The sequence below is a fragment of the Magallana gigas genome, chromosome 6 (assembly GCF_963853765.1).
Source record: "Magallana gigas chromosome 6, xbMagGiga1.1, whole genome shotgun sequence".
Classification (NCBI taxonomy): Eukaryota; Metazoa; Mollusca; class Bivalvia; order Ostreida; family Ostreidae; genus Magallana; species Magallana gigas.
In genome coordinates, this window is record NC_088858.1 from 40,632,525 (window position 1) to 40,647,204 (window position 14,680).

A 14,680-nucleotide genomic window follows, 5' to 3' on the forward strand; every position below is an offset into this window, starting at 1 on the left:
AAAATACATACGGAAACAGGACAGTTTATAATTGTTTAATAATGAAACGTATCACATTTTTGAACGCTTATAAACATCTTTTATCTTTTGATATTAATAAACTTCATTACATGTATTTTGTTTTTTTCCCCTTGAAATAAGTAAAAATACCTCGGATAATAATAAATGATATTCTCGTAAATTTACCACTACAACAATACAAAAAAATATTTTTTATTGAATAGTAGAATAATGTTATATACATGCATATTGAATAAGCTACCACTCTGTTAATAGTCGGGTTAAAAATTAATAAATACATGAAATCTTTAAGCATTTGATGACCTGATGATTAAACCGACCTCATTGGCAGCATAAGCACGCCTCTTCTGCACGATAACACAAACAAGGACTATTTTCAGTATCCTTCAGGCAATTAGAATTAATAGCACAAACAATGTTCAGACGGCACAGAATTTTTCCGTTTTTGAACAGTACGTAATATAAGAAACCTTTTTGTTCAAAAGCAAATAATGCTCTCAAATTGAATGTCAACGCGTCTAAACTCTTTTATTTTTCTTGTTATATTATTAACATGTATTCCTTTTTAGCACTGTTTCATTTAAGCTATGTTTAAGAGCTCGTGGTATATATATCAACGCTTCTGAACATGTTTAATTTTCACAGTTTTCCTGTTAGATCCTACTTCATTCTCTGCGTCACAGTGGTAACTGGCAAAGGTGTAATCAGCATCCAACGTAAAGTCCAGCGTAACAGTAATCCCTATTTTGGTCTCTAACGCCTTCGTTTTCAATTCGTACAAGAAATTATCAGTATTACTGGATTTTTCAATTGCACTGTTTACATGGTGGTATGTTCCTATTGTTACGTTATCCCTGGACCACGTCACATTGGGTGGAGGGACGGCATATATCGAACAGGACAGGACCACTCTGTCTTTTTTTCTCCCCAGAACGGAACCACCATTTAAGATTTCTTTACCGTTTAATTTGATACCCACAGAGACGTCAGGAATAACTAATAAAAACATGTTTAACAAATAGAATATTTTTATGGTTTCCATAATAAACAAAATTACATTATAAAAGGCTATGTAACGACCAAAAATAATAAAGTCTGACTTAAGTTGTTAAGCTAAGACACACATTAAATATAAGTAGAAAGAATTGTTGAACTTTTACATTTTAGTTTCATCATTCAACGTGTAAATGATTTTACTTACAATCAACTCTGAGTGTGATGTTCTTCACCACGGGTTTCTTCATTCTGTAACTGTTGATTGCCTGACACTGATATATAGTGTTACAGCTTTGGGATATATTACGTATACCAAGCATGTTTCCACTGATTCCTATACCTGTTATGCAAAAAAATTAAATAAATAAAATCTTCTATCCTTATAAATTAAGACATTTCGCCTATAAACTTTAAAAAATGCCTGCACCACAGTAACTGCTTACAGCTTTTGCAATTCAACATGCGTGATAAGTTGTCCGTAAGCTATGATTGAATTTTACCTGATAAATTGTTATTATAAAATAAATCAAAAACCTACATTAATTTTCAATAAACCAGCCCAAAATAGCAAAAATGAGAGTAAGGTGGTGGATACGCTTTAGCGGTTCCAAGTCAGTGGGAGTTTGCATCAAAATATATCCTAGCAATGTAATTATATTAAATGATTACGTAGAAAGTGAATATAATTACTGGGAACATATCTAGAGTATAAATAGAAGTTATGATTAACAAAATGTTTAATAAATAAGATGAGCCCATTCGTTTCTTGAATGTGCGATTTTTTATTTTTGATGTATAGACCTAGATTCGCAGTTCTTAATTGGAGAAGATTTGACAAACGTTAAATAATAAAATAGGACAATTCGTTTCTTGAGTGCACGATTTTTAGATGTACAGAACGCTTTCAAAGCACGACCTCAAACAAGATAGAACTTTCAAGAATGGGATAACCAAAATCGCGGGTTGACTAATTAATGTCATGGCGAAAAGTGTAGGATGAGTTCATCATGAATTGCGGGCAGACACATTTGATCGGATATTTTCGGCTAATACAAAAAGTTAACAGAAAAAATGAAAAATTTTGATGCGATTTTAGTTTTGATAAAAAGAATATTCCAGAGCGGTTTGCCCAGGACTAATTAACGTCATGGCGAATTAACCATTGGGCAGATAAATTGGATCTGACAAATTTGGTTTAATATGCATAAACTAGCGTTTTTTTTAAATTTCATACATTTTTTACCACGACATTTGGAAGTAAACCTTATACATTAATCGTTAAACAAAGAACAGATTGTGTCTTGCGTCTACATGAATAAATAATATATTGGGGTTAAATTGGTTAATTTGGGGGGAAACCCCCTTCCAAACAATTTTTTGTCCAAACAGTGTGTTATTTAAATTAGTAAAAATATCATTAATATTATTTTTTAGTTTGACGATATATTGGCGCTTTTGATTGGTTGAAAAATGTCTTTGATGCCTGCATCAATAATGTTTTTCGCCGGAACTACTTTTCTCTACTTTTCTGATATACCACTATTTATAGACTGGGAATTTCCAAAATAAACACTGTCAACAAAATGGCAAGTTGTGTATGTTTAATCGTAAGCAAACAAAATATGCCTTTATGAATATAACGAAATAAAAGTTTAACCTTGCAAACAAAAACTTCAGATTATTTCATTCACTAAATAGAAAATTAAGCATCTTCTAACAATTTCGTCTGCTTGAGATCAACGATCAACATTTACGGCTAGGCTGGGTGTGCCAATGTCAGGAATAATAAAAATTGACATATAGGCATATACACTTTCACAGTAATACTGCTGTTCAAATTTGCTAACGGTGAGTTTTAAATTAACATACGTACATGATCGGTCAATAGAATAAGTATTGTAAACGGTAAAGCAAAGTTAATGAGTAGTGCATCAACTCCTTCAGCGTATTTTCTCACTGGCTATCTAGTTACCTATCATGATAATGACCAGATGCATATTCCAGCAAATAAGGTCTCATTAAAACCAGTTTTAACGAACCTTAAAATGATGCACAGTGAATAATATTACAAGCAATCGCATGTATTTTCCTTTCGTTTTCAATTCAGCCGGTTCAGATTTCAATTTTCTACTTGTGTTTAATCCATTAAACTCCTCAACAGCTCTGCATCAGCTAAAGGCGCATCCATTTTGAATATTGTTGTTTTGTATTTATAAGCGCCGCTTCGGTTTCATTATATACATTTTTGATCAATGACACTTCACGTTTTATGATTTGAAAATGTTAACTAAAATGAATTTAATAATTTTTCTATTGATCGACGTATCAAAGGAAAAATTGAGACCGGAAAACTTTATTTTTGCGCATAGCGAAATTTTGAAAAAGTTTTTCTGTCAATTTTTTCCTTTGACACGTTGACCAATAGAACAATTATTAAATTCATTTCTTAAATAGTAAAATTTGACATAAAGAACAACATTTAGAGATATTACGCACTAACTACCAAATTACTGGATTGAAATAGAGTTTAAAAAGTTTTATTGTTTTTGTTGTTCCAGTCAACATGGTCAGTTGCAACAAAAATAACATGTATGTATCATCCATTTCAGTTTAGATTTTTCAACTCTGATCCTATAAATGTCCACCCAAGTAGTTGTTTTGGGGGTTTAACATATTAATCATTGTATCATATTAATGTGTAAAGTGTGCTTGCGCGGGAAACCATCTTGTGTGTGGTTAAAAAAAACACAGAAATGATTTTAAATTTATGTTAATATTGATTGAAACCGACAGACGTAACTGTTTCTGAAGTAAACTTCTATAAAAAAAAAAAGAAGAAAAAAAAAGAAGAAGCTTTTATACAAGAATTATACATTCGACTTACTTTCAAGCTTTTCCCCAGACCCTGTTTGCTGGTATGCATACCAGGTGACTGTAGGTTCTGGATACCCGGTGGCATTACACCAAAGATTAACTGTATCGCCTAACATGCTGTATATGGAAGACTCACTGTGTTTCGGAATTGATGCCGACTCTTTTTTTCAATGAAATCAAAACAAATCAAATTAAAAGTCACGTGAAATTGGATATCCTTTTAAACAAAATAAAGATCCACTAAGACAGTGGTTCTGCATCATGATTGAATATAAATAAAGAGCACTGATGTGAAACACTATGACACATAACCTTTCGCTATCAGGATATAGATTTTGATTTCTTTACTCCCCTCTGTGCATGAATATTTTCCTGCATCGTTCTTCAACAAGCTCTTCTTCAACTTTAGATTATATTCTGGCGGACTCTTATCATCGAGTGAATATTTTTTGTTATCAAAAACATATTCACCGGCAGATATCGGTACATCACTTCGTTTCCATGAGCTCTAAATCATATAATGATACAGCTTCAAAGTAGATCCTTTGTTGCCACTCACTCTTGCCATGATTAGTTCTCAGAAAAAGGAGGAGATGTTTTAAATAAGTAACAACTGTATGGAAAATGGGTTTCATTGAACTAATCTTGTCCTGTGAATGACTTTTATTAAAAAAGGTTTGTACCATGCATTCTGAACCAAATAGTTGGTTTACGATACAAGATTAACTTTATCAAGTTGAAAGAAATTGATCTCAAGACTTACCTTGTTAATATCACCCACTTTGCAGTATAATGGATATTGTAAATTGTCTCCCAGTTCATATTCTAGTATCACCCTTTCTAAAAGAGTGATTAAAGAAACGATGTAGAACTGACTCTACGATAGAAATATAATCAAATGCATCCTAAACACACAAACTAACTCGAAATAGTGTAACTTGCTAACTATATATTTAGTTATTTATAAAAGTTTGGAAAAACATTTTTTCTTTATTCCTCTTTCACCACCCCTTGTTAGGGGAAGAGAGCTGAAAAATTTGAATAAAACCTTTGGACAAACCCAACTGCTTCAAGAGTTGGACACACCATCCGGTCTTAGACAATCCTTCTCTACAACATTGTTGGTTACCAAAAGATTAATTGCCTTTACCATTATGTTCTAGAATTCAGAATAACAATTTACTTCTGCTAAGAGATCTGTAAAGTTATTCCTCTATGTTGGTCTCCTGATTTTATGATTAAATTACTTGTCAATTACAGTGACAGGCAATGCAACGTATAAATATTCATAGGTAAGGATATTTCCTACCCAAACATATGAGAATGGGGAATAAAGAAAATATCATATTACATTTCATGGATACCACTTAAAGCTTTTTTGTCGATGTAGGGGTTTTTACATTCAGCTACAGGAAACCCTAAAAAAATAATTTCTGAATGCACTGCTAATTTGATCCATTTTTTATTGCTCACAGTTTAGCATATTTCTGTTCCTAGTAGCAGAATAGAATGATTCACCCAATACAGTTGTATACCTTTTTCAAACATTGTACAAAATTCGTCCTGAGCCCGAGCGGATTTTTATATTAAGGTTATGTGTAGCAAAATTAAAATATCAACATATAAAGACAAAGTATCGGATTAAAAAATGCACCAGAATAAAGAGGAAAAGAGTAGATGTAACCAACTATATAAATAAAGTTTATGCATCGGTATACATGTATGTACAACAAGAAGTATCAGCATATGAAAACAAGAGGCCCAGGGGCCACATCGCTCACCTGAGCAACAATTGCCTTAATTCTGATCTAATTAGCATTACAGTATCAAAATATCTTGACAACTAAGTACAGTACTTGCTAAAAAAAAAATGAAAATCTGCCAATTCTTATCCACCTCTTTTTGGGGGGAAATACCAAGCCCCTTTTGTTGATGTACCTGTAAGAAGATTTTTCTCTATTCCTATATACCCCCCTCCCCCCATTTCGTGGCCCCACTTTTCTCTAGGGAATCATGGTTTCATCAAACTTAAATCTACATAACCTGTGCTTTCACACTAGTACTTAGTTTTGGACCGAAAACTTACCCAGAATATTTTTAAAGATTTTCTCTATATATACCGATGTAAAAATTCAAACCGCCATCACGGCCCCGCACTATCACTAGGGATTGTGATTTTGCAAACTTGAATTTACATTTTCCAAGGACGCCTCTACACAAGTTTAAGCTTTTCTTGCCTAATAGTCTTTAAAGAGAAGATTTTTAAAGATTTTCTCTATATATTTCTATGTAAAAAATCATCCGCCATTGTGGCCTCACCCTACCCCTGGACTATTATTTAAACAAACTTGAATCTATATGATCTGGGGATGCTTCCACTCAAAATTGGGCTTTCCTGGCCTAAGAGTTTTGAGAAGAAGATTTTTAAAGATTTTCTATATATATACAAATTTATCCCCCATTATGGCTCCGCCTTACCCCCAGGGACCATGATTTGAACAAACTTGAATCTACATTATCAGAGGATGGTTACACGCCAATTTAAGCTTTCTTGGCTAAATAGTTTTTAAAAGAATTTTTTTAAAGATTTTCTCTATATATTCCTGTATAAAATTTATCCCCCAAATGTGGCCCCACCCTCCCCCTGCGGACCATGATTTGAACAACCTTGAATCTACGCTATCTGAGGATGCTTCCACTCTTTGAGCTTTCCTGGCCTAATAGTTTTTGAGAAGAAGATTTTTAAAGATTTTCTCTATATATTCCTATGTAAAACTTCATCCCCCAATTGTAGCCCCACCCTATCCCCGGGTACCATGATTTGAACAAACTTGAATCTACACTATCTGAGGATGCTCCCATTTTTATTTGAGCTTTTCTGGCCTGATAGTTTTTGAGAAGAAGATTTTTAAAGATTTTCTCCATATATTCCTATGTAAAACTTGATCCCCCTATTGTGGCCCTACCCTACCCCCGGGGACAATGATTTGAACAAATTTGAATCTACACTACCTGAGGATGCCTCCACACAAGTTGAAGCTTTTCAGGCCAAATAGCTTTTGAGAAGAAGATTTTTGAAAAATACCAACAAATTTTTAATAATTCTCAATTATCTCCTCTTAAAGAGGGCGTGGCCCTTCATTTGAACAAATTTGAATCCCTTTACCTAGTGGTGCTTTGTGCCAAATTTGGTTGAAATCTGCCCAGTGGTTCTTGAGAAGAAGATGAAAATGTGAAAAGTTTACAACAACGACGACGACAACGACGACTATGACGACTACGACGACAACGACAGACAACGGACAAATTGTGATCAGAAAAGCTCACTTGATCCTTTGGATCAGGTGAGCTAAAAAGTTAGATAAAAGAATAGAAGTCGTGCATATACTGAAAGGTTGAATCTTTTTACAGCCAAAAAAAAAGCTCGCAATTTGCGTGTTAAATATTTTTGCCAAAATTCTAAATTTGTATCTCCAAAATTTTGTTTACACCACAAGTAAAATCTGTATAAATTCGTAATATTTTCATCTCTTGCAGAAAGTCACGATGAAATGTTTTCAGTTGATGCGCTAAGTTGTTGATCAAAAGATTGAGCTAGCAATATTTACTTTTTGGACCGCCTGAAATGATTAAATCAACGGTCATTTTGAGCGACATTGGGCAAAATGAGTTGTAGCGTCTCTCATATATAAATATATCATTTCCATAACATTTTGAAACGCTTAGAAATATATTTGATCACTCTCTACAATCGAATCGTACATTCTGAAAAAGAAAAAGAACAACAACTATGCGAGATTGAGATCATGCATGTATTACTTACATGTAACATAAGGGGTTTTTAAGCATGAACGATTTTTTTCATATGAAAAAGTTCAGTGTTCAAAAGTTTTTTTTTGATTATATATCATAAATTTTAGTATATATTGTGAATCATTAGGTATAGTACTAACTAACAGAATATTTTTTTGTTTGTAATTTGTTTTTGCATATTCCATAAAAGAGCATGAATATGTTAGCAAAGTAGTTTCTGTCCTGTAGTATTTAGTATTGCAAACTCTTAATTGATACTCTAAACCTTCTATACCTTAAAATTTGAAGAAGAAAAAACCACTATTATTTTTGGGAGTTGATTTTAATCAACTCTTCTATGCAGTTACTCTGGCAAACCGGATGTAAAACTGTGTTTGGACCTAACCACAGATCATCATCGCAGACAAAACCTTGATCTCGAAAATAATCGATAAATTCGATGTAATGCATTCTGAAGCATTAAATATTATTATAGTTAAATATTGTTTGGATCCATAAAATTTTCCAGAAATATTTGCATTACTGATACATAGTGTGATGGAATTTATTCTATCTTAAAATATCACGCAACATGATTCACATGATGTTTTCCTAAAATTCTTAAAATTGTCGGAAAAGCCCGAAAATTCATATTATAAGAAACTACTGCGAAATTACATATCGTTGATTTTAAGATAAATATCAATCGATGAAATCAACTACCGTCGGTACTTCAATACTTGGAATTATTAGATTAATATCCTCCGCAATGATGCCTCCGTCTCTCAGTACTTTCAGTACTTTGATTAAACAAGGTTCGAACATATTAAGAAGCATCATCAATGCATGGGTGTTTTACAAATAGGGTCGAAGTGCGATTCATAACTTGGCAGAACACGTCCAGTTCATGAACTCATCATTGATATCTTTAGTTACTTCATTTTATCAACGAAGTTGTTAAATTAATTATCAGCAAACAATGCAAGTACAGTAGTATAATCAACGTACCTGGCTCTGCATGGATGACACTGGATAAGGCTAAAAAACAAATAGATGCGTACATATTTAAGGTATTCTACAGATTTTCATTGACCCCTGCTTCAGATCTCCGTGTTCGGCTCGTAAATAAGGGTTTATAACATAATCATGTATCTCGTTGTGCCTGACACACAGTATTACTTCCTTGTTTAGATACAGCGTTCATATTTATCGTATGTTAAAAATGTACTGCTTTCAGGAACTTTGAAGAGGTTGCCCATCACATTCAGCCAGATGGTATCACATTGCATAGTTTTGTTAAAATGAATATCATTGTTACATAAAAATTTGTCAGTAATTCGTTGAAAATAAAGTTGGGTAAACCAATTTCTTAATGCATACATGTAGTTATGTAATTGAACATTTGAGGTGTTCAATATATTGTAAATTATACCTTACCATATTTCAAAGTATATATAATAGCAATTTCTGATCGAAATAAGTAATTCCTTTAGCAATAAAGATTTAACAGGTATCTTTATTCCGGTGAAAAGTGTCATTCACTTTGATGTACATTTGAAAAGTCTTTTTCATATTATATGGATCAATCCCTCAGAAGTGCGCATAATGAGTTAGTAGTTTGTAGACTGATCATTCACCGCCAAGTGTTAAATGTCAGGTCCAGAGTCAAGTAACAAGTCCAGGGTCCACAAATCACTCGCAAAAAGATTTTCTATCAAGTTTTAGTAATAAGCAACGCACTATTAAAGGCTGGTACTCAGAGTACCAAACTTAATCGTAAATTGAACACTACATACTAGTATTTTAGTGTGTAAATCATTTACAAGAGAACTGCTTATATAAATGTCTGTTGTTTCTTTCTTATGGTTTTCAATAGCGTTCATGAATACAGCTATCTATGGTCAGTAAATGAATACAAGACCTGCCTTTGGTTTCCAACGATGGCATGCTCCAAAAAGAGCTGACCTTCATTAAATTGTTGATAAAAATGGTTGGCATTTAAAAGTACATTTGTAGATATTTGCTTAGCTTATTAACTGTAAATTGTATGGTTTATGAAGAATGAGGATGGTATATAGTTGTACCTTATGTAAAGAAATACTGAACTAAGTATGACAATTATCTAACGTAAGTCTTTATTGAAAATTTCATCAAAACTGAGAAAATAATTAAAGAAAATTCTATGATAACTTTGTATTACAGTTACATTATAAATGTTTATTATTGACTATTAATCAAATGTTTCAGCAAATTATATTTTGTATTGAAATTGAAAAATGTTTCGATACATATTGTATAGTTTCAAAAAGAATGAGAAAGTTTTGAATTGATAATTTTGCAAGTTGATGATTATTACAAGAGGTTTAACAGATTTGCGATTTTGACGTAAGCTTTGTGACATGCAGCTTAGTTTATTCCATTTGTCATTTAGGACAAGAAATATTTAGTTCTTTATTTATCCTACCTCTACAACATTCTTAGCTATTTCTAGTTTCACGTAAAACACACAGCTTTTTTTCTGTCTTTCTGATATGAATCGTTCGATGTTCACTTGGTACAAACAACACACGAGACGTATTTGCCATTTTCATAAGGTGGGCACGGAAGCGACCCACAGACTGCCTCCACGGGGTAAAACACACGGCCGTTGTAGTCTTGCTGCCTAGCGCCCTCTGTTGCATACTCTGGATTGCTATCCATACATAAATACTCTGCTCCAGGGTGGCCGGAGTAGTGAGCGTCTGATGTTAAGAAGCCGTCGAACTGAATGGTCCAGTGACTAGGACAAAGAGTTTTTCCAGGGATCATCACAGAAGTAGATGCATAGATATCGTAGCAAACAGCACATGGTACATCGTCATTATAAGCTGCTTTTTTGTACGAAAATTCATACTCAGATCCGTATATTCGACCAAAATGATATTGGTTTGGCGCAACTGGTAGATCTAAGGGAGCGGAATCAGGGTTATGCGGCATGCACAATGTGTTAATTCCATCTCCTTGATCATTGTAGTTTCTTCCTGCCGCAATGCCTAAAGTTTAAAAAATGTTTATCGTTATTCATTCAAGAGTGCATGGCTTGAAAATTATTCTAAATTCGTCAAAAAATGTCATATCTTAAGACACAGCATTACGCATCCATTCAAACAAAATTGAGGTCACAAATTAGGACACATTAAGGTATCTTTTTCAATGACTTTACGTAAGCTTATTTCTGTACCTTTCAATAAGATGCATCATAAGTACTACAAATCATTTTGAGAAATACCTAGCTTTGAGTTTATCATTACCATATGGACGTTTTTCCCACTTGATAGGACGACGCGTTTTCACTTGAATTGAATTAGTATCCGGGTTTTTTTTTCTCTTTTTAAACACAAAAATGTTTTTATCAAAATGAGGCAGATACATTGATATACAGTAGTAGAAGTAAATTATTCCGAAAAAAATAATCTTCGTTTTGCTCTTGACGGACTACTTTAAATTCGCATAACTTACCACTGTACAAAATAGTGGTTCCATTCACCTCCGGACAAGTCGCTCTACCCCAACGAGTATACACAGCTCCTTTCAAAAAACAAAAAATATGAATAAATTGGGGGGGGGGGGTCTTAGTGTTTACGTTTGTTTCTAATCCAAGTTGTAAATTTCTACAATAAAAAATATCTTCAAACCAAAAATGAAATGGACAGCCTATAAGTTTGGAAAAGCACTTATGCCATGAGCGCTGTACAAAGAAAATTACCAGATTTATGATGAGATTTCATAACGCTGTCCAGTTGACTCTTCAGGTCAGTAATTTGTGCATTCATCGCCAGCATTTTCCTATCCATATCTTCCATTCGAGAGAGGAGGGCATTAGGGTCAGTCAGCAAAAGTCGTTTTGTTGAAACCTTTTCGGATACACATTCAACCTTCAATAGCAGAGGCAGAAGAAGGAAACTCCAATATAAGATTGACATATCTATGGTATAATAAGTGCACTGACATTCAACGTTCAGAGATTGACCATCTTATCATGTCAAACAATGGGAAACTAGTACATTAAGATAAACGTATTCTATTAACAAATAACGAATAACTAGCATTTATTCATTATTGTATACTGTAGGGTTAAATTATTGGCATTAGAAATTGCAAGAACTGAAATAATGCAGAGTTCACACTAGAAAAAAAATGAATTCAGAATATGATGTTCCTTATTTTATATTACATCTTTAATATCGGCTTTGCTTTTATAATCTCGCGGCGACCTTAACATGCATATATTTCTATATAGGGAATACACGGAAAGGGTAATATGTTTGTATATTCTGTCAAATTTAAACGAACACAACTACCACTATTTCATAAATCAATTTATATTGCGTTTGCATCTTGAGAATAAAACAAAAAAAGTTTACACATTGGTTAAGGTCTAGAACAGGAAGTCGTTCAAGTACGGGAACACGAAGAGGGAACTACATATGCGTCGTGCTTAATTGTTTCCCAGTATAGCTCAGTTGTCCAAGTCTGTTGACTCTTGATCAAAACTTTTAAATAAAAAAAGTGCATTACAGTGTTAATTTGTCATGATGCGAGATGAGTAACATTATTTTTGAATAGCCAAACACTCCTTAGGAGTTACGTCTTTCAATGGCACTTAAAGTCGATGACATGAGAATAAGTATTACGTTTGTACTTTTTCAAACAACTTGTAAATATGTAATCTTTTAGTCACCCAGGCACAACTTATTGGCACAACTTCCTTGTTTGTGAATCATTTAATGTTTACTTGATACAAACAACACAAGAGACGTATTTGCCGTTTTCATAAGGTGGGCACGGAAGCGATCCACAGACTGCCTCCACGGGGTAAAACACACGGCCAGTGTAGTCTTGCTGTCTAGCGCCCTCTGTTGCATACTCTGGATCTCTATCCAAGCATAGGTATTCTCCCCCAGTTTGGTCAGTATAGTGAGATCCTGACGATAAGAATCCGTCGAATTGTTTGGTCCAGTGACTAGGACAAACAATTTTTCCTGGGATCATCACAGAAGTGGTAGCATAGACGTCGTAGCAAACAGCACATGGTACATCGTGCTACATTACGAGCTACATTTTTGTACGAAAATTCGTACTCAGACCCGTATATACGGCCAAAATGGTATTGGTTTGGCGCACCTGGTAGATCTAAGGGAGCGGAATCAGGGTTATGTGGCTTGCACAATGTATTGATTCCATCTCCTTTATCATTGTAGTTTCTTCCAGCTGCAACGCCTAAAGTTTAAACATTGGATAATATTTACGACACGTGTTTATTGCTCAAAATGTCTACGGCATTAAAATTATTGACCACTTAATTAATGCCACGCCTTACACACATCTTGACAGGATCTATATGACCAAAATATCGATGATGCCATAAATAATTGCATAGATAAGGTGCCATTGTAAATAATTTGTAGTTTTTCTCAACTATTAAATCACCCGCAAATTATTCTGTCAAATACCTGTTTATATATCATTATATTAGACTTGTCTTCACTATTAAAGCGACACATGTTTGTTTTCTCTTAACAGACTCTCTTTTAATCTTACTTACCACTGTATAAAATGATGGTGCCATTCACGACTGGACAAGTCTTTCTACCCCAACGAGTATACACCGCTCCTTTTTAATAGCAACAATATAAGAATAAAGTGGGAAAAGATGGTCTCAATTTTTGAGCATGTGCCAAATTCGAATTCTATGTTTGTGCCAAAATATATTCAAATTTAATATAAAAGGAATGGTTTGCATATCGTGGGATACGTGTTGTGTTTAATAATTACCAGATTTGTGATGAGATAGCAAACCGTTGTCCAGTTGACTCTTAAGCTGAGTCATTTGTGTATCCATCGCCAGCATTTTCCTCTCCACGTCCTCTATTCGGGAGAGGAGGGCACTAGGATCATTCAGTAAAAGCCGCTTCTGTGATATTTTTTTCGGATACGCCGTTAACTTTCAAAAGAGAAGACCCAAGAAGAAGGATTATCCAATTTAAGAGACACATATTGAAGGAATTTGAGGTGCACAGACATTCAACTCACTGAGATTAATTATCTTATCTTTGACAAAATGGAAAGCCGGTGTTGTATAGCAGTTTTTCCCCCATAGTAGCTTTCCCCCCCGGAAAACCTACTATATAGTAGCCCCCCCCCCCCCCCCCCGGGGGAAAATCTACTATATAGTAGCTTTTCCCCCATAGTAGGGTTTCTCCCTCACGTTTTTGGTTCAGATTTTATAACAAATATTTATGGAAATCCAGGAAGGATTAAAATCAATGTATCTACACTCCCAGGTTGCATACATGTATATCTGCATTCATCTGTACAGGTTAAGTTTCGTTTTGCCGATGTATTATTTTTATAGACAATGCTTAAAGTTTAACATGTGTGTAATGGAACTACACATAGAACTTAATTTAGGTAATTTATTGAAAAAAGTTTTACAAGTTATACACATATTATGTGTTCGGAAATTGTATTAAACGAGAAAGTTTTAAGAATTTCTTAATAAATTTATCAGACTGTTTGTCTGTTTGTGAAAATTTCATCCAGGCTAAACCTCTGTTTTAGAGAAATTTTGTTTCCGATGTTTCAGAGCCCGATTTTTAAAATCCTATTATAAAAATAACAGTGCATATTGTTTAGGGTCCAATGTCTCATAAACTAAAGATGACCATATCACCATATTTTTATAGTGGCAGTGGTTGATTCTGAAAATTTCAGCCCTCAGGGTAGGGGCCCTTGATGATTCAGGGGCCGATGTTAAAAACCCCATTATAATGATTGAATAGTGCTCTATAAGTGGGGACCCGAATCTCAAATTCTAGAGATGACCAATGAACCATATTTTCATCGTGATAGTGGTATACCACTAGTAGATGACACCGAAAATTTAAGCCCCAATGCAGGGTAGGAGCCTTTGTTGTTTTTGAGCTCGATGTTTGAAATCCAATTATAAAGAATATGT

The 14,680-nt window shown here is 34.0% G+C and overlaps 1 protein-coding gene across 2 annotated transcripts; it reads right to left on the minus strand.

Annotated features, from left to right (window-relative positions):
- Positions 1–197: 197 nt before the first annotated feature.
- LOC117689040 (lachesin) lies at positions 198–8,861 on the minus strand. Of its 2 annotated transcripts, XM_066087312.1 has the most exons (7): positions 8,692–8,855; positions 7,500–7,511; positions 4,655–4,731; positions 4,204–4,399; positions 3,902–4,051; positions 1,223–1,357; positions 198–1,017 (listed from the first exon to the last, which is right to left on the minus strand). In XM_066087312.1, the coding sequence occupies exons 1-7, from the start codon at positions 8,744–8,746 to the stop codon at positions 635–637; spliced, it is 1,008 nt and encodes a 335-aa protein (XP_065943384.1). In that variant the 5' UTR covers positions 8,747–8,855; the 3' UTR covers positions 198–634. The 2 variants fall into 2 exon arrangements, with proteins under 2 accessions (XP_065943384.1, XP_065943385.1); XM_066087313.1 differs by lacking the exon at positions 7,500–7,511 and having other exon boundaries at positions 8,692–8,861.
- Positions 8,862–14,680: the final 5,819 nt, after the last annotated feature.